Raw genomic sequence first — 19935 nt, 5'->3', positions numbered from 1 at the left:
GTTTTATAGATGTAAACACCGAATGAGCTTTTGACGGTAGAAGAACTGTTTCTCGGGAAAGGCTTTTATGATTAAGATTTTCAGCAACATGGGTACTGGAACAAGCTACGCCATTCAAAATAAACTTGGTGAAGGTATGTGTGGTGAAGTTTACAAGGCTTGGGACAAAAATAGTCGGACATCATGGGCAATCAAAACACTGAAACGCAGTAATTTCAATTCTCTGAAGGAGCTAAAAAGTGAGGCAATGAAGGAAATAGACGCTTTACTGAAAGTCAAACACCATGAGAATGTTGTGAACCTGAAAGAATACTTCCAAAAAGGAAAACACTTTTGTTTGGTGATGGAGCTTTGTCGAGGAGGAACGTTGAATGATTTTATCCTTCAAAGATCCAAAGATTCGGTAACTAATCTACGTTTCATGAAACAATTGTCGTCTGGGGTGGCATTTCTTCATGAACAGGGAGTAGTACATAGAGACCTCAAACCTGACAATATCCTCATTGAATTTAACAATCTAGGTGAGCCTGTGGTCAAAATATCCGATTTTGGCTTAGCTAAGGTGTTTCTAGAAACATTTAATCCTTCGGCCCAGGAAAAGTGCATATCGAGAAAGTACATGCGAACTTGCTGTGGGACACCCTTTTTCCAAGCTCCAGAGACCCAAAGTTTCCATTACACTCACAAAGCAGATATATTCTCTCTAGGTGCAATATTCGCCGCTATGATGTTGAAACAAAAGGTCCAAATTAATACCTCTCAAGTCGGAGTAAAGAGAGATCTACTAGTAGTCTGTATGGGTAATCTTACAGTTGCTGATTACGAAATTTTCTTTAATATGGATTACCACCTTCCTGCCGATCTTTGGATTAATCCTCAGTTAACTTTGCTGTTAAATAGTCTTCTGCGCAAGGATTACCATGAGAGACCTGGTGCCTACCAACTACAGTGTGCCATTGATAAAATGTCTGACAAAGATGTTGAAACAGACATCTGGCGCGAAATTGCGCGGAAGATCGAAGAAGCAGATGAAAGAATGATAAAAAAAGACAGAAAGCGGCAGCGAAAGCAAAGGAGACTTAATAACTGGAAAAAATGCACAATACTATGACTTAACAACATAATCTTTAAGTTATTACATTTGTTTACTTGGGTAATAAAGTTACTCTCCATTACAACGCGACCACAACAAAATATTTCAAATTCTGTCGACGGAACGATTTTGATCATGGAATAAATAAATTTATACCAAATAATACAATTTAGAATTACACCTACTACTGTAATCTCTGTATTCATGTACAGGATATCCTGGTAAAGTTACTTGGCACAAAACCTGAAACATCAATACATTGTTTATGAATAAAATATATCAATGTATTGTATGTGGCAATGCTGTATACAGGCTATTGATTACAACTTATGTACGAAAATGTTGTTTGTCAAATTCTCACCCACATTGACACCTGCCTAATAATTACGGCCCAATTGAAAGGGTTTGAAGGAATTTAGTTATCAAGGCAGTAACACTTTAATTGCTTCTTGTTTTTTTAAAAAAATATATAGAACTCGTTAAATATATAGAACTCGACTTTGATTTAAGCACAAGTTTCCAAATGCATTACTGTATTTTGCAGTGGATATGAATAATTTGTTTCATTTATTGATTTTTCATAAAGATTGAAAAAAAAAGATTTTCAAAGTTACACAGATAAAATATTAAGTTGAATGTTGAGCTCTTTAAAGAAAAAAAGCAGTTTTAATCTACTGTAAATACTATTTTATATTAAATTGTGAAAGGATATAACAGTATGATAATTATTATATTTTGTATGTTAATGTTACTATCCTCTCTGATAATTAGGCATAACAAATGCGTTTTCGACATTGTTTTCGTTAAGCCACTACCTACCCGGAAGAACAACTCATCTGGTTGCATTAAAGTGATATCGCAAGGTGCCCCAGTAATTAAACAATGTGTTGAACGATAAATGTTATAGCTAAAAATATTCATCATTTAAGTTGGGCTTCCTCAAGTTCAACTTGCCTCCGTGTTTCTACGTGATATGAACATTCTAAGTAATAACAGAATGAAAGCAATATTTTTGACTGCATTGAGGGCGCTAATAATGTAGGCCTAGTCAGTTTCCACTGCTTGTACGACGACATGATAACGTAGAAAAACCTTTCCAGAGCGCGGCCAAAATTTCTGTAGGCCTAATGTTTTATTCATTTATTTTTACCAATAATATTTCTGGTGTTTGAGTTCCGAAAATACCAAATTAGTATCATTAGATTTTAACGATCTGCCAGAAATATGAAAAGCCTATAAAGATAAAACAGTGAACAGCTCATTTCAAATGATATTATTTATTAACTTCCTAGGATACATCCTCTTTTATTCATAATTTTTGTTAATGATCTTTTCTGATTTATTTTACAGCTCCTTTATTCTCGGGCCGAAGCCTTAAAAAATGAAGTTGGCGCTCAATCCAAAAAAAAGGAGGAAATCATATAAAATATATAAAATATTCATAAGCCTATATGGAGACAACATATTACTTATGTATACATTTCGTAAACAAAATTGACATATTATGGATAATAGCTGAGTGGAGGTGTATTAACAATGGTAAAAATATCAAAAACTTAGATATTGATATTTGGTAAAGCTTAAAAACTAAAAAACCAAAATTAATTAACTACGGTAGGCCTATTCAATTCGACAAAGAAACTGGAAAATGATTATGAATTTGGTATGTGTTTCGATCCTTTTCTAAAATTTCACATTGATAAACTTTGACATTCATCTTATATAAATATATATAGATATAATGTAAAAACAATGAAAAAACGATGTACAATAATTGAAGGTTGACTTGCGCAACACAAATTTATTAAAATATAACAAAATCAGCGGATATTTCGATAGCTCCTGCTATCTTTATCAACGTTAACGTGAGAAATCTTGGGAGATCTTACACATACATAAAGAATAAGAGATGGTATTAACAAAGTTAAATATGAAATTAGTTAGCACAAAATATAAATTCGGTGACAAGTTATTGAGTGGATTAATTACAAGTAAACAATGATAAGATGTCGGCAAAATACCAATGATTATATATGTAAATGTAAATATATATATATATATATCATCAAAAAATGTAAATGCAGTTTTCAAATGAATACATAACAATACATCGTGTAGCATAGCTCTCAACGAAATGTAGTCCTACAAATACATGAATAAAGAAAATGTGTAATAAAATGCCTCTGACGGGATTCGAACCTGCGACCTCTCGCTGTCAAGACGAGTCATAACCATTAGACCACAGAGGCTTCATGGTTGAATTGATTCAAATACCACCAGATACACTCTATTACACAATAGGTACGGCTAGGAGAACTTATGTAGGATATCATCACTGCAGTAAGATGTGTATAAGAGACAGTATATATATAATCCTACATTCATCTTGTACAAACTGCACACGGTAATTCAGCCCCGTTCACATATGGTGGACAAGGCAATCCACCGGTAGTTCCTCCAACGCAGCGAGTCTCTGCGATGAAAATCTGACTTGTTGCTATGTTTGTGTTGGCATTTGTAGTACCTTCACGACCCGCTGCATTTCCATCAACGCAAACGAACTCGGCTCTTTTTCTGTCTTCCCTGGCACCCATAAGATATCCACTGTATTCTAAAGTCCAGTCGGATGGACATGTGCTTTTGGCAGGCATGACGAATATTGCACTTCGATTTGCAAGGCAAACGGCACACAGAACATCTGCTGCGTGTAGATGGGCCATCGGTGTAAAAGTTAACTGACCCAAGCGATACTCAGTCGCTCCAATTGGAGCCCTGTAAAGTTGGACGTCAGGCACGGTGAAACCATATGATGGTTGTTCGGGAAGGCATAAGTAGTTTACTCCACCACCAGAAAAGCCCTCAACACCTCCTGCCATGAAACCTAAAAGAACTCCATATTATATAATTATAGTAACGTTAGTGTAGTTCAACAATGAACGATGTATTGTTTAAATGGTTGGGGTAAATAAGACCTAATACAGGGGCGGATCTGGGTTCAAATTTAAGGGGGTCAGAATTATGTGGGCCCAACTTACTATGGTCAACTCACTAAATAAATAAATACAGGTCTCCACCAATTAAAGACCACTTTCGGGATCGGGGTTTTGGTGATCGTTAGAAGCTTTGGTCTATAATCAAAGAATCCCCCTAACTAAAGACCGGCACTTAAAGCGGTCATCAGCTCTACTCACACTTCAGTGAACATCTCCAGTGGGCGGGGCTTATACTAATATTTTTAATATTTATAAACCAAAAATTGAATATTTTATTACCACTCATTTGTTAAACATATGTAATACTTCAATAATCAACAATTCATTTTAATTGGACTTTAAATCGATCTGCTAAACTATGCCTAAGTAGGTTAGCATGCATTCTGTAGGCCAGGGCCCATATATTTCTTACAGAGGGGGTTCGCCCTGAACCCCTGGATCCGCCACTGATGTTTGAGATATGTTATAAAAAAATATACAATTTGTTCGAATCTCATACATAAATATGTAAAGCCTTGTTTGTGTAGATAGTTAAATAATTTCAAAAACAATTTATTGAGACCAAGTGATATTGCTTATGAAGATAATCTACATAAGGTTATACATACATTAATATTTTTGAAAATGTAGGCCTAAGATGTATTGAAACAAAATTAAAAACAATATAATTCATAAAAACCACAGTAAACTCTTCTCAAGACTTGAAAGTTCTACTGTTACTTTTTATGTAAGATCTATGCCTACCGTACCTTTATTTTGTACTTTTAGACTTCAAAAATAGCTTTTAGAAATTGACATTTCTAAAAGGAACATGCATCCCAACACTCCCTTAAATTCAGACATGTATATAATTTTCCCACTGTAAGAAAATAATCCGGCTCAATGGTCCTGAAAATGTAGGTCTACAATTTCTTTTGCCTTGTAGCTAAGGGGACACCCCCACCCCCCAGATTCGCCAATATAATGCTACACATGTAATACAGTATAATTTAATGACTTACACATACAATTATCATAACAAATACTGTACCAATGTTTCATGAATTACTCACCTTTGTAAACCAAATCCGCAAATGGTGGACATGTCGCACGCCCCCAGCGCTGATATGTAACTTTGCCTCGGTAAGTATTTGGTTCTGTAGTAGGAGTTACATAATCGTCTTCTGCAAAAGAGGGTACGTTGAAGAGAGTCTAAATTAGTTTTAAATCACCACTGGAACTTGCATACCGTGAAACCTCGAATATAACCCCAATGGGCTAGATCTCGAGAAGAAGCCCATCTTGGACAGAAGCACACCTCCCCCACCCCTCTAGATTACAAAAGAAATCTCGAAAGAAAAAAAAAGCCAAAAAAGAGACCCATGTGCTTCCAATCAAATAGGCTTCCTTTCGAGATAAGCCTTATTATTACATTGTAAAAATGGTTAGTATTAATAATGTACACACGTTTAATAAATTAAATATAGGTATATCATTTCTTATTTGAATTATATCAGAAACTTGATATTATACAGTATACATTATATTTATATATTTAGTTGTCCAACAGATTGTCGTCGGCATGTTTAGTTATTATAATTGAAAAAATGATGTTTTAATTTTCAGCAAATATTAAACAGAAGTGATTAATGATAAATTATATAAATAAATGATATAAATAATAATTTCAAGGTTGAAAAACTTCTTTCATTGAGTGGGCCTCTCTTAGTATATTAGTTAACAATATTAAGTTATAAGAACGTTATCATGACATTATGGTTTGATGTTGAAACGTTATTTTGTAGAACATGCATAAATACGCACTTACAACGTAATGGCACTACAATTACGTTTGAACTTTCCTACAACGTTGTGTGAACGTTATTTTTTGACATACCTAACTACAACTTTCGCGAACGATATATTTTGTGTTCGGCGTTGTTTCTACCATCTACATGTGACGCCTTAAACCTTTCAGTCAATAAATTCGATAGTTCTATTCCAGCAAACACACTTTCCAATGCCAATAGGGGGAATCCATTTATAAAATAAATAATCATGAAATTTTGTTGCTATTTAACTTCCAAATGGAGATCAATTGAACTCTGATTTCATTGCAATTGCTACACTGTCGCTACAGCGTTTCCAGTGCAATCGTTTGTACTGCGTATTAGTCGCCGACACATTTGAGAAGGCGCCCCGATGCGACCGACCAATCAATTCCTGGTTTCCACAAAAATCGCTACACGCTATTACCGACTCCTTTGGTTGGTCAGCTGAATGCAGCCCCGAATGCAGCTTGGTTTCCATAAAATCGCTCACCCTATCAGCGACAGTCGCCAACAGTTGTCGGAAAGGTTGAACCGTGTGCAACTTTGCCGATTGCGTTGCAAACAATTCAGAATGCATTGCTAGCTGCCCTGACGCAATCGGAAAGGCACCCCGATTCGTCTGCAACACAAGCCAAAGTTGAATGTTCAACCTTCCCATCCCGACATCGCTTACTATGCACTCTTACTATCGTCTGATTAATTGGATTTGCGGGCATTTTATTACCCCTGGTAAGCGATTCCCCGAAAACTTGAAACCAATGCTAGGTGTAGTAAACGAGAATACACATAAAATCTGCCCATTAAATTGCAGTAAGAATATTAAGAATTTTGACATACAACCCGTTTTCTGGAAATAACGTCTGGCATACGAAATAGCAATCTAAAAAAAAGTTTGCTTGAAGAATTTTCATTACATGTACATTGCTCTGCTTGCTGTTTCTGAACTTTTATTTACATCTCTGATTTACAGCCGTATTATTAGGTATATTAATTAATACTATTTCTGCTAATAGCCTATTACAATATGTAGCATGCAAAATGTTTTTTATGTTTATTAAATTCATTAGGACTCGATCTATTCCAGATTTAATTATAATATTAGGTCTTATTTTATTCCAAATATCTGAGATATGAGTTGTTCAGACACTTAATGTCAAATCAAGTGTAAGCAGGTTTTTTTTTTGTTTTTTTTTAAAATAATTTGTTCACATGGTACAAGAATTAAAATGTCCATTATTATTTCTAAGGCAACAATTATGCTCCGCATAAAAAAGGTATATTGTACAACTAACTGCATTTAGACGATATTGTACTTACTGCCAATGACATGATCCTGGATGTTGGTCGAATCTGATCTCGATTCCTATAAAAAGAGCATTATTATGTTATCTTCTGTGAAAAAGGGTCAGGGTATCGTTGTTGCCTCAGGTCAAATTAATTCTCCCAGGTTCTGACAAATCTTTTTTTTTCATTTTTGCAGTTTCCACGAATTCCTCATTTGCGTAATTCTTACCAGTTAAATTCCCGAAACTAAAAGTTTGTCACTATGGACTTACCAATGATAGACTGTACTAAGGCTATTTTAATTGAATATAGGCTTAAGGTAAAATATAAGAAGAGATGCATTTAAAACTTTCTACACTAAAATTATCAAAAGGAAAAAATAGACTTCAATGAATGTATTATTTTACCTCAACTGCCAATAGGTGATTAATAAGAACTCTCTGAGAACTTATGTAGGATATCATCACTGCAGTACTGATGAGACATATCAACATTCCAAATGTTAATAACACGCGGAATAATTGCTCTTTCATTGAATGTAAGCTGCTAGGACACATCTGAGGATGAGTGCAAATACTGGAATCTGAAACTTCGGTTTCTGTTACCAGGTTAATATCGTCCTGTGTTCTCGTTTGAACAGCCATGTGTCCTAATAGTAACATGTTTTAGGCTAAACCCTATTGCAGAATGAGTGCTGATGGCTATTTTTGTCTGTAAGTGCACACCAGAAATGACGTTGTTACTATGTTTTCTAAGGTTATTTAAGTTACTGTTTTTGTAATAAACTGTAAAGTTCCAAAATCCGATCTCGGCATGAATTAATACCTTTAATAAGGGGCGATAATGCCAACTTTGGACATGCAGAGATGTGAAAGTCAGACTTTTATTTATAGTAACTAATTTACACTTTAAACGTGCCATGTTTTTTTTTCTTTTAACAAAGTGTTCATCTAAAAATAGGCCTACTGTATATGTATTATTGATATTTTTGAAAAATATATGATTAAAATGAGAATGAAAATGAAAAACATATTTGTGAATTTAAGTGTTATTGGAGTTGATTAATAATAATATTAATAATAAAGCTTTATCGTTGTGCTTTATACAGTCACACACTCACACACAGACACTGAAGGAGTGGGAGAAGAGGGAAAAGATTAAAAAAAAAACAAAAAAAAAAAACGTTTTGAGTCAACAGCAGCGGAACACTTTTGAACATGATGGGGGGGGGGGTGCAATTTCATAAGGTCCAGTGTGCGAGCGAAGCGTGTATCTAGGCTGGGGGCCAGGGGGCGTCAATGCCCCGGTGGGAGGAAGCTACGGATAATTGGTTTGGTGAATTTTTCTAGTTATTTTATTGGCATCAAGCTACTGTAATATGACTTCATAAGTTTTGTAATTGCTTCCACAATCACAATGAATTATATATCATGAGGGGTAGGCCTATCCTTGATAGGCCTATGGGTATTCCACGACGAAACCTACTCTTTCCCCCGATGGATGAAAATTACCCTTCTATAGGAGCCCATAAATGGTACTTTAACTTGTAATTTAAAAAAAATTAGAAGGGTGTGGGGCCGTGCTGACTAGGAAAGGTAATTCTGCCACTGTTCAATATAACACTTGACATAGCCTATCATTCTGTTTCCTAATGTCAAGCAAAATATTTTTTTATTCGAAAGATTTCTTTATTTAATAGTTTATACAAAGTATAATACATTAACTGTAAATTCTGTAGTTAACCATCGGCGTACTTTATTTTAATAAATGGGATAATTGAGTATCTTTTTTTCGTTAAAGTATTTGGAATTTAAATGTGGTTATATCACGCTAGTTTGATGGTTTACTGTAAGCCAATCAGTCACACTTAGGCCTACATCTTCATGGTTAACATAAAGAGAACTATGAGCGTCACTCCATAAAGAGTGAAGACCTCGACCCTGTGCCTAAATACAGAATTAACGCATTTAAGCGGGCGATTCCATTCTTTTCTTCATGCGTGTTTACAGACGTCAATCAACATCTGGTTGCTCAACTCAAGAAGGAAACTTGTAATGTTCGTTTGAAAAAAAACCAAAAAAACCCAAATAGTATAATAATAATAGGTCGATTTATAAGGCGTAAATAGCCTTATAAAGCACCAAGTAATAATAATAATAATGACATTGCAGCGTTCGTTAAATGTTTGTCACTGGTAATGCTGGGAACAGTCACAAAAGTAGAAGGGCAGCCCCTGCCCCCCCCCCCTCCATTACAAAAAGTGGAGGGCCAATGCCTCCCCCCACCACCGCTTCTGCCGCCGTTGTTTTGAGTAAAGTCTTCAGGTTCTCGTGTGTGGAATCCTGCTTGATGTGTTCAGGCAGTTCATTCCACAGAGTACAAGAAAGCAAAGGAAAACGATCCAAGTTTGCCCATGAAGTAGAGTACTGACCTTTGGGATTGTGAGTAAGAACTTCGATGAGGGGGTCAATTTCTGTGAAGGGTTAAGAATTGAAATAAGTTGCATTATGTAAGTTTGAGCAACACAGTGCAGTGCTTTAAAAGTTAAGGGCATCATTTTGAAGATGATTCTTTAATTATTCTATATATTCGTATGAACATTTGAAAACATCTGAATGGTAGCCAATGGAGGTCACAGATGACAGGGTGCTATGTGACAATATTAGGGATTGGCAATCAAATTAACTTATTTGGATAGACAAATTAATAATTTTGGTCCGACAACCTCGTCATGACATAGGACGGCTGCAAGTTGACTTTTGAATAAAAATTCTGATATAGGCAAACAACAGCTTCTTTGCTGAAGAAAGTTTAACCAACTTATTTTATTTCATTAGATCACACTTTCTGCTCATTCACAAATTAGGTATCATTTTCTGTCATCAAAATAAAATAAAAAATCCTATGAATGTTTAGCAACTGGTATTACAGTACAGTATTGCACACGATGCTAAGCTTAGCATATACAACAATAATAATAATAATATCAGGAATTTATAAGGCGCCAATTCCAAAAAAGATCAAAGGCGCACTATGCAAGTGTGATACCCTCGGAGAACAACATGGTCTTAATTTGCGATTTAAAGTTGCAGAGATTAGAAGAAGTAGTAGTGTAGTTATAATAATAGGATTTCGAGAAGATGAAAACCAGATCTTTAAAGTCTGTCAGATTCAACATAGGCTTACATTATTTATCATATTTGTTTGCACTTACTTGGTAAAATACTGAGCATTAAGTACAATAACACATCAGGTAGGGCAAACACATCAGGTAGGGCAAAAACATCATCTAGTATTGTTGACTTCTATCAGACTTAGAAAGACACAGTGATCCAAGTCAATCATAAACTGTCTGATCAAACATTTGGTAAGTTTAACAGACACAAATATCAGTGCATTTCCAGGTTTATAATAGGCACATTAATAAATACTTGCTATAGAAATGTAACATTAATATAATAATAGAAATATAATAACTAGTTGATTTAAACATAAGTTTCTGAAGGTTTTTTTGTTAGCTTCCACACACATGAACGTATATGTAATATATTTCCTTATAAAAACCTACTATTTTGTTCACATTTTTGGAATGTACAAGTGAGAAAATGCTACACATTTCTCAATTTTTTTCCCCTAAAACAAGTTCCCATGGTCTATACATATAAATATAACCTTATATACTGCATGTAAAGCTCTTTATCAACAGAATGAAATTAGTCAGCTCTTTCTTCAATTTTAAGAATCAACCATAAATAAATAAAATGTATCTGCTCAGAAGCTTTAATACAATTTAAATATACAGTAGACTATATTCAAAATGTTCCGTTTTCTATAGTATTAACGATTTGTTACTGTTTTATACCCAAGATAATGATTTTTGTGACATCATTAGATCCAGTGGACCATTCTGTAGTGTCAAACAACCTTACCAACTAACCAATCAGAACAGAGACAGGAATACCCGCTTCTCTCACAAACACAAGTGCTGTCTCACAAATAGCTCAAGCTTGAGGAACAATGGTCAATGGTCAAGCAATTTTATAACATCTGCTACAATAAAAACTGTCTCAAGGCGCTTACCAACAATATCTTAGAGGCAGGTCTTGGCAGAAAGATATGCTATACTTTTTGAAGCTCATAATGTTTCCCTAGAGCAAGTTCCCACGGTCTGTACGCACATGAGCAAAGGAATTTGATGCAGTTCCTTATGTAGCCCTCGTCGAATGGGTTCACATTCTCCTCAACGTTCTTCAGGTACGTAATCCTATGACGTGCCATGAATTCCCAAGTTGTTTGGTTTGTGAACATCATGAACGTGTGACAGCAGAGTAAACTCACGACAACAAATCCAGATAGAAGGAGTATCATAAAAGCGATGAGAATTAGGGCATTTGTTTTAAACCATTTCTCAGCAGAAGGTTCACTTTTAAATCCACTCCTAAACAGAATCGGAATACATGGAAAATTAATTTATTCAAATTAATTGAAACTGCACTTTCGAGTAGCCATATGAGTTACTCTATTTTTAGCATAAAAAAATTCAAAATATTATATTAAAATATATCTGGTATTAACTGAATGTTCAACAACAATTTTAGATTTTTAGAATATATATTGACGTTGTTGGTGTGTCCTGTCCTGGAATTGTAAACATTCTGTTGGATACCCCACTGAATACAGTCATGCAGTTGCCATTGAATTTTCTGCTCAGGAAAAATATGCTATTTAAATATGGATATTTTCCCACAATGGCATTGGTAGCAAATTAAACTTGGATTAAACCTAGTTATTTTCTCCAGGGGCAGATCCAGAGATGTATAAAAAAGGGGGTCTAAAGTGGGGCCGATCGAGATAATACTAGCCTACGGGGTCCGGGGGAATGCCCCTGTGAAATCTTGTGTTCTAGACGCCTGAAAATAAACTCTGAGGCGTTTTGGGCGATCAATTATTTCTTTTTCTTTCTTTCTTTTTTTTCCCTTCCCCCTAAATCTGCCCCTCTTTCTAAGCAATGTTCACTTACCACACAGCTTGGGTAATTTGACCAAAAAAAAAAAACATTATGTACAGTACTGTAGGCTATTTTTGCATTGATTTTTTTTTGTTTTTTGAACTGAAGTATGTGTAAGTTCTACCAAAAAAAATTATAATCTGCGCATTACCTTAGTTTATATATAGAGCATCATGTGTATATGTTTCAGTGGTGGATCCTGGGGGCAGCAAAGGGGTGAGTTTACCCCCCTCTCCCTCCACCTCCCTAAGCAGCAGCCAAAATGTTACTGAGTTTGCAATCATTTAGAAGAGATTAAAATGGTTAAACCTCTAAGGCATCCAGATGGCATAGGCACAATAGGTATCGGAATACCCAAAAAAAAACCCCTCTTTGTTGATCAGTTTGCACACCTTTTGGACAATTGGTCCTTGATTGCCACTCATGCCACCCCTGCAAACAAAATTCTGGATCCACCAGTGATGTTGTCTTGTAAAAAGGATTGTTTACTTATTACAGGACAGTAATTTTCAAAATGTGTCTGAGAATTCATGAGTACAGTAGCTCAAATAAAGGAAATTTAATATTTACCATGTTATCTTAATTGTCCATAGAATTAACACCATTTCGCAAAGGAGAAACAGCCAAAAGAATTTATGATTTCGTTCCCCAACACAGTTTTCCAGCCACGGGCAATGATGATCAAACTTACGTACACACCGGCGACACTCAGAGCAATGCTTAGAACGCACTGGTTGCTAAAATGATAATACATTATGAATTTAGCCTGTTCAGCATCAAGCATATAGTTCTTTATGCTTATATAAACCTCATAGTGAAGTATTTAGAATGTTGTTTTATTCACTCATTAGACAAAAATATTGATTCAAACAGGATTTCAACTGAGGATCCCTTCAACTAAAACCACAGCTCTATGAAGACAGATACATAAAAAAAATCTAAAAATAAATTTACACAACACTAGATTAAGCTGTACAGCATGGAGGTATAAAACCAGTGCGAGGTAATAAAAACATTTGTCTGTACAACAATCTTCTTTACATTTTATTAATATCTATAGAGCAGTTGTTGATATGGGCTTATGCACACTCAGAAACCCTTGTTTGCTTTGTTTTCTTTCATTTACTTGATTGAATAGTGTATGTAATCTAAGCTGCAAGTGAAATAAATTTGATTTATTTTTGATCTTCTCTATACAGTATATATAGTATAATTTTACAAAACATGGTTGGATATTGTAAAAAATAAACCATGCAAGTGTCAGGACAATAATTGTAATACTCTAATTGACAATAACCAATTCAGGGAGATATGGTTAAATGAGTTCCGAACACATTCTTATTTTGTGGCACATGGTGATAATATCCATGGGCACTAACAACAAAGTAGTAAACAAATGCAAACATGAATTTGCAGGAATGGGTTATTTTCCGAAGATACTTGCTTTTGCTTAATTCAGGGAGTTTGGGAGGCTTTCCAATTACCGGGAGATTTTCGCGACATCATTAAAAAATTATCTGTTGTATGCGTATCATCGGGTTGTGTGTGTCTGGCTTAGTGTTGAATAATTTACATTCAGCATGCATTCACCCCACAAATTCACCTCTCAAAAAGCAGCAATATGAGGTTTTCATCTTGGTTTGTTTTTATTTCTATGTCAATACAGATGTGAACTTTTAACAAAAAAGCATACCTCAACACAGCAAGAGTCACACTTCCTTCGGCGCAGCTTTCCAAGCATCATGGCCGCTTCTGATTCAATGTTACACTCTTCGTCTCCCTCATCTGAGTCATCTGTAGAGCTCAGGCTAACCGTAAATGTTGCTTGTCTCTGTGATTAAACATAATATATGACTGTTTATTCATTGGTGGTAGGCTACAATCAACATTAAAATTGCTTGGCAGATATTTTTTGTGGATCATGACCATGTAATGCTGCGGGTTTGGCAGAGATAAGATTTGTGCCTCTTAAGCCACTTTCAGACAAACTAGCTGGCAATATTGCAGTAATATTTTTTGTAATATAACGCCTCTCTGTATGAATGGATTACGTACTCCGGAATACCATTGTTAGTGTCAACTGTATAAACAAAATGCAAGTTTGCCTGTAACCATAATGCTAGGCCTAGATTTATGACATAACCGGCCTACTAGTTATTTCTTATATAATGTATACTAACAACTATTTTCTACCTTTTCTTAACATTTCTTATCTTTATTTAAATTGAATAAAAGTAATATATTGCAGGAATGTGACCTGCTTTCGTTTCACACACACGCCGGAACGCACTGTAATGGCAATATTGTGGTAATATTACTAGGTCTGAGATGGAACGCCGTGAAGATTCCCGCAATATTACAATAGCTCTGTATGAAAGTGGCTTAACAGTAATTATGGATCCGTGTTCGAAACCTGGGCTAGACTACAGCCATAATCACAAAGTTCCTTGAATAACCATCACTGTAGTATACTGTTTACACACATTCAGTCTTTACACTACTATGGAACAACCGACATCCAAGTGCTATAGGTCTGTATGTGGCATACTGTAAAGTTTGTTTAGTTAATGCAGATGAGACCTCAAAAACTAGCTCAAATTTTCACAGAAAATTCGTGACGAAAATAGATTTGCAAAATCGTAATTACTGTATAATACATTGGTTATATACAGTATTAAGATTAGGAGAAAGCATAATTTTCAGAAAAATCTGCGCAAAAATCGGTTCTTATTTTCCGAAATGCGCAGAGGATATAATATTCCCAGCACAGGCCTTACTTTAAAGTTTGGTGCATGTGGCTGGATGTAAGAAGCATATAACAGTATGAGGATGTCCAATACAAGAGATTGATGTCACAGCAGGAAAGTGGGCTTTAGAAACAGATCAACATGGATCCAAAAATTGCTTTTCAAGGTTACCTATAAAGGGCATTTATATAGGTCACCCTGGTCATTTGGCAAGATTGTGCGAAGCCTGAATTCAGAGAATATACGTATTAAACTATTTGATTTGGTGTGTGCTTTTTTGCTGATTGGAATATTGGGGACATACAAAGGAAATTAAAATGCTCTACTTCCCATAAACCATATTGTACTTGTGATACTGTAAAATACAACCAACCTAATAATAACCTAATAACTTTAGATACAGTAGCACCAAACTTAATCATGATTTACCCAATTTCAGTGAAAAATTGAATTTAACATTCTAGGTATTATGACATGGGAAAATTTGTAAATTAGTAATGATGAAATCTAATGATAAATTGATTAATAAGCTGCCTCTTCAATTTAAATATTTCAAATGCTAATGTATTGTGTATCTTTTTGCCAGCTTCAATGCTTTGTAATCCAATTATTTTTAAATAAAAAATATTTTTTTGATGTACTTATACTAGCTTTCGTCTTGAAAAAAAATGGTTTACTATTTAAAAATAATTGGATACAGTTACACAACCAGATGAAACTATTTGATCATTTAATGCTTTGATTGCTGAGACTACTGTAAATGCAAACTAACTCCGGAATTCTTAAAATGAAGTTTGAATAGAGCACTACGACTAAATCACACGCATCTTGACTAAATTTACCTATGCAGGCCGAATTGTATATGTTTAAAAACATATATTTTTGTAGAACACAGTGTAACAGGGAATAAACATTTAAGTTTGCAAATGGGAACATTAATACCATATTCAGTGGTTACTGATTATCAAAAAAATCCCTTGCATGTTGATTTGTGGTAACAAGCTACACCGTCATCACAACAACAATGCAGCCGCCCTCGCATGGTTTCAATTTAATAATACTCCACAGAAAGCAAATTTTTAGTGATTGTTTCAATTTTCAAGTGTTACTGTATGCATTGTTAAGTTCTACTAGTATTATTATAGAAAAATAAACAACTGGTGATCTATTATGCATTATGAAGAAATACATTTTTAAATGACAGACAGGGGCTTGATATGCATCCGAGTTACTAGATCCTCTGCTAAATAAATGATCGCGTTGGTTTGATATTCGTTGCTTGCCAGCCGTCTTCAGATGAACTAGGACTTGATTTAGTCGTAGTTGGAACATCGACTACGTTGCTTATGAATACAAATTGAAGTTGAAACTAGGACTAGTTAAAGTTCTAGTTTAAATTTCGACTATATTTAGAATATACAGTAAGCGCAAGTCTTGGAAATGTCAAATAAATAAGAGAAACAGTTATGTAATGTATAACGGGTCTGTATTCAATAATCTGTGTGAATAAAAAAAAATATGATTTTGTTTTTTCCAACTAAAGTTAAGAACCCCCAGTACTTTTTTTATCCATAATTTGCTAAATTCATAGTTTGGTAAAGTAAAAATCATCAAATACAGACCCTTTTTTCATTACATAAAACTGAAATGCTGTTTATTTATTTGAAGATTATAGAAGAAAAAACAAACAACTTGAATGTCTATTCCATAAGGAATGGTAAAACAATTAAATTATTTTGCATTTCTACAATGTCAATCGCCATCTGGAGTTCAATCCAAGACCTTCCAAATATATTATATTAATACTATATACACCAATTAATTAAACACTCATTGAATAAAATTAGTTGAAAATGCTCTGTTTTCTTGATATTTTTTTGTTTTATTTTTTTTTTTGTGTTGGTGTGCATCTTGGACTGCAGCATGGTCTTTGATTGCATAACTATCAATTGTATGTACACTGATCGCTTGTGGTTTTTACACCATAAATCCAGGACTCAAGCTTTCTTTCACTTAACTGCCATTAGGCCTCCTTGGGTTTGGGTTAGTTGATGCTGCAGTCCTACAGAGCCCATTTTATTTTCTTTGAAAGGTTCATCTTCATTTTGATTCTTTGTTTTTGTGATTTCTCTATTTTTGAATCTTTATTTTTGTATCTGTGTGTATCAGTGACTCAGTTCACTTTGGTTGGCCCTGGTCTCCCCATTTTGTGTTTGACCAAATAAATAATGAAATTAAATGAAATTTAATTAAGCAATTAAAGATACTTTAATTTAAAAAACATTAAAAATGTATTTATTCATGGCAAATCTTCAAATTAAAAAATAGAGAAAATGGGTTAAATATTATAGTATCCCCTAGGACACAATTGAATGGGGGTTGAACTGACCGTTTGACAAACTAAGCAACACCCCCTTCCTTTAGTAAGGCTGTACTAATAGTGTTTGATCAGAGAGTTAAAGGAGACCTCATATTGTGGCAAAGTGTCCGTTTGGTATAGGGATGTCCACTGAATAGGGATCTTTCAATGACTACAATAGTTTGAATTTGTCAGAAAACTATACAATGAATTCAGTAACTAACTATTTGATGTATTCAGTACGTCCTCATCCTCTATTATACATCATTAATCACAAATATTTAAATGTTGTTTTACCTTTTCTTTACCCTTTGGAACATAGCCTGGATCCATAAGGCTAGCAGCAAAGTAGAGTGAGCCAGACACTGTGACGAGTGCAGTAAATGCTGAGATAAGGAATATGTTCCTATCATTGATTGCATCCTTTAATTCTATGAATAAACATACACAAGTATTAAAAAGATTTCAACAAATATATATATTTAAGTGCATTTTGCCAAAGGATACAAGGTACTCGGAAAATGTTTGCGAAAGAAGAATTATTTTGGAGAAAGATGCGATTTTGATTAATTTTTGAAAACTGCGAAAAAGCACAAATAGCTGTAATTAATAGGATTTTCAGTATCCCAAATAAGGGAAGCAAATGTTGATATGTTGCTGTGAGGTGCATATTATAAATAATCAATATAACATCATCATATTTTTTGAAATCTTGATGCAATAACTGAATGATCTTTATAATTGTGACAGTGTCCCACGAATCATGTTCACATTCACAAAATTAATAACATTAGTTATAGGATCCAGGAGTCAATGTTTATAACATGCCCCACCCCGTTATCACCATCATTACTGCCGTCATCATGTTGTCATCATTGGTGCCCTCTTCAGTTTGCAGAATTTCATCTTACCTGTATCCATGAAGATGAGGACACATGTAACACCAACAGTGAGACACAAGTGGACAACACGGATGAAGACACCTGTCAATACCTTCGCATCTAGTCCAAGGCACCTCATTATCGTTTGAGTACTCATTGCTTGTATGCAACAACAGTACTAGTATGAAAGATCTCTCTATGAATGAAAAAAAAGTTGAAATTTTAAAAACCAATTAGCAATAAAGGCAGTTTTAATTATCATGATCATTAACAGATAAACTTGTGGTAAATAAACTAATTTATAATTTTCCATTTGAATTCAATTAGATATGCCCGTCTCTGCTCTTCGTCAGCAGTTGCCAACCCAAAGCGTCAACTGGTTATCAGTATTAGACTGAGGGCATCGTCAGACAAGAAATGATCTGTTGCGCACACATCGTTGCATTGTGTTCTCCATGGATTTGCTTAGCTTTAAGTCTAATGACGGTTAGGGAGTACCAGTCTCTATAGTAATTTTTGCACAGGGAATAAATTCTCCGCGCAAAAATTTGGCCTAGAAATCCGCTTGCGCATTTCGGAAAATAAGGGCTGATTTCTGAGCAGATTTTTCTGAAAATTAGGTTTTTGATCAAATCTTAATATAAGCAATGCAATTATGCAGCAATTACAATTACGTACACCTAGTTTCCTAGTGATTTTCCGCGCAAATTTAAGCTGATTTTTTAGGTATCCTCCGCGCAATTAAAACTTTACAGTATGGAGGGAATGCAGTTGCATTTAATCATTAGAAGAAACAATAGGTTTTGAAAGGAACCCTGCTGTCAATCTACCAGTTTCACTTTTGATACCATAATTTGAGTTTTTCGGTGTCAATTTTTTCTTTGTGCCTGTGACTTTATCAATAATGTCGGCATACAACGGCCTTCTGGGTGCAGGCGGTGGGGACAGTGATAGAGTACCCTGTTGTGGAGAGCTGGACCCTTTTCCCAGGAAGAATACTAAATTATATATATTTTTACATTTTATAAATAATAATTGATATTGAATACAGTAAGTAGGCTAGTCTTTCAAATCAATAAATTGTCATTGCTTCAGGGGCTTCGCCCCTAACACTCTCTGTCTGAGAGTGCCGTCTGACCACACCCACAGGGGCCGATCTGATGTAACCTTTGTGAATTCTTTAAGTGCTCAAAAACATGATAAACATCACTCTTCAAGAATGCTAACATTAGTTTTTTAGGCCAGGCCTATCTATCGATCATCATCATACTCATCCATAGGAAAAATGTTGCAATCATTTGACTTCAAATACATGCATCATCAAAAGACAATTTGGATTTTCCACATTTCGAAGGTGAGGCGCCTTTACCGTCGCACCTACAGTACCACCCGGCCATCACCCGAATTTTGAGCCCATGGGTTGGAACGTCTAACAGCCTAGGCCTATCTACAGATTTAGAATGAACTCCCGGCGGTCAGAATGGCTTCGTTCGGATCGTTCTCTGCGCTGCACCATTGACATTGCTGGGCCTAGCATTGGACAATCATTTTTACATTTGTTTAAACACTAAAGACCATAATTTTTACTACAGCATTTTATTAATTTAGTACGAGAAAAAGATAATTACAATATAAAGCAATAACACTTATATATAAGCTTACATATCAACCTTTTAAAAATTGAGTTTCAAATGACCTTTCATCATCTTTTATCTCTTGGGATCTTGTTTTGTTATTGTGGGGGCGCTGTGTAAATTAA

The 19935-nt window shown here is 34.9% G+C and overlaps 3 protein-coding genes across 7 annotated transcripts; 1 reads left to right on the top strand and 2 right to left on the bottom strand.

Annotated features, from left to right (window-relative positions):
• The first annotated feature begins 6 nt into the window (after positions 1-6).
• Positions 7-3219, top strand: LOC117122692 (serine/threonine-protein kinase pdik1l-B-like). Its single transcript, XM_033268377.1, has one exon. The coding sequence runs from the start codon at positions 68-70 to the stop codon at positions 1109-1111; it is 1044 nt and encodes a 347-aa protein (XP_033124268.1). The 5' UTR covers positions 7-67; the 3' UTR covers positions 1112-3219.
• Positions 3220-3463: 244 nt separating this feature from the next.
• Positions 3464-8024, bottom strand: LOC117122697. Its single transcript, XM_033268383.1, has 4 exons — positions 7589-8024; positions 7215-7260; positions 5139-5249; positions 3464-3974 (listed from the first exon to the last, which is right to left on the bottom strand). Exons 1-4 carry the CDS (start codon positions 7841-7843, stop codon positions 3475-3477), a joined length of 912 nt encoding a protein of 303 aa, XP_033124274.1. The 5' UTR covers positions 7844-8024; the 3' UTR covers positions 3464-3474.
• A 1949-nt stretch (positions 8025-9973) lies between these two features.
• Positions 9974-19922, bottom strand: LOC117122703 (probable palmitoyltransferase ZDHHC12). 5 transcript variants are annotated; one of them, XM_033268393.1, is made up of 6 exons: positions 19847-19922; positions 18207-18372; positions 17593-17726; positions 13883-14020; positions 12760-12926; positions 9974-11619 (listed from the first exon to the last, which is right to left on the bottom strand). In XM_033268393.1, exons 2-6 carry the CDS (start codon positions 18331-18333, stop codon positions 11301-11303), a joined length of 885 nt encoding a protein of 294 aa, XP_033124284.1. In that variant the 5' UTR covers positions 18334-18372; positions 19847-19922; the 3' UTR covers positions 9974-11300. The 5 variants fall into 5 exon arrangements, with proteins under 5 accessions (XP_033124284.1, XP_033124286.1, XP_033124285.1 ...); XM_033268395.1 differs by having other exon boundaries at positions 18207-18375; positions 19847-19916; XM_033268394.1 differs by having other exon boundaries at positions 19839-19903.
• Positions 19923-19935: the final 13 nt, after the last annotated feature.

Source organism: Anneissia japonica, unplaced genomic scaffold (genome assembly GCF_011630105.1).
Source record: "Anneissia japonica isolate Jap-2015-1 unplaced genomic scaffold, ASM1163010v1 scaffold287894_len555002_cov174, whole genome shotgun sequence".
Lineage (NCBI taxonomy): Eukaryota > Metazoa > Echinodermata > Crinoidea > Comatulida > Comatulidae > Anneissia > Anneissia japonica.
The sequence above is the reverse complement of the archived record's forward strand: the minus strand, read 5'-3'. Positions and strand labels throughout refer to the sequence as shown.

Excerpts from the sequence above, each read along its gene's own strand:
- LOC117122692 (XM_033268377.1), top strand. The coding sequence starts at position 68 with ATGATTAAGATTTTCAGCAACATGGGTACTGGAACAAGCTACGCCATT.
- LOC117122703 (XM_033268393.1), bottom strand. The coding sequence starts at position 18,333 with ATGAGTACTCAAACGATAATGAGGTGCCTTGGACTAGATGCGAAGGTA. Across the intron at positions 17,727-18,206 it reads CCTCATCTTCATGGATACAG|AATTAAAGGATGCAATCAAT; the intron begins GTAAGATGAAAT and ends GTTTATTCATAG. Across the intron at positions 11,620-12,759 it reads TGGACAATTAAGATAACATG|GAGTGGATTTAAAAGTGAAC; the intron begins GTAAATATTAAA and ends GATTCTGTTTAG.
- LOC117122697 (XM_033268383.1), bottom strand. The coding sequence starts at position 7,843 with ATGTTACTATTAGGACACATGGCTGTTCAAACGAGAACACAGGACGAT. Across the intron at positions 5,250-7,214 it reads CCAGGATCATGTCATTGGCA|AAGACGATTATGTAACTCCT; the intron begins GTAAGTACAATA and ends CCTCTTTTGCAG. Across the intron at positions 3,975-5,138 it reads TGCGGATTTGGTTTACAAAG|GTTTCATGGCAGGAGGTGTT; the intron begins GTGAGTAATTCA and ends GAGTTCTTTTAG.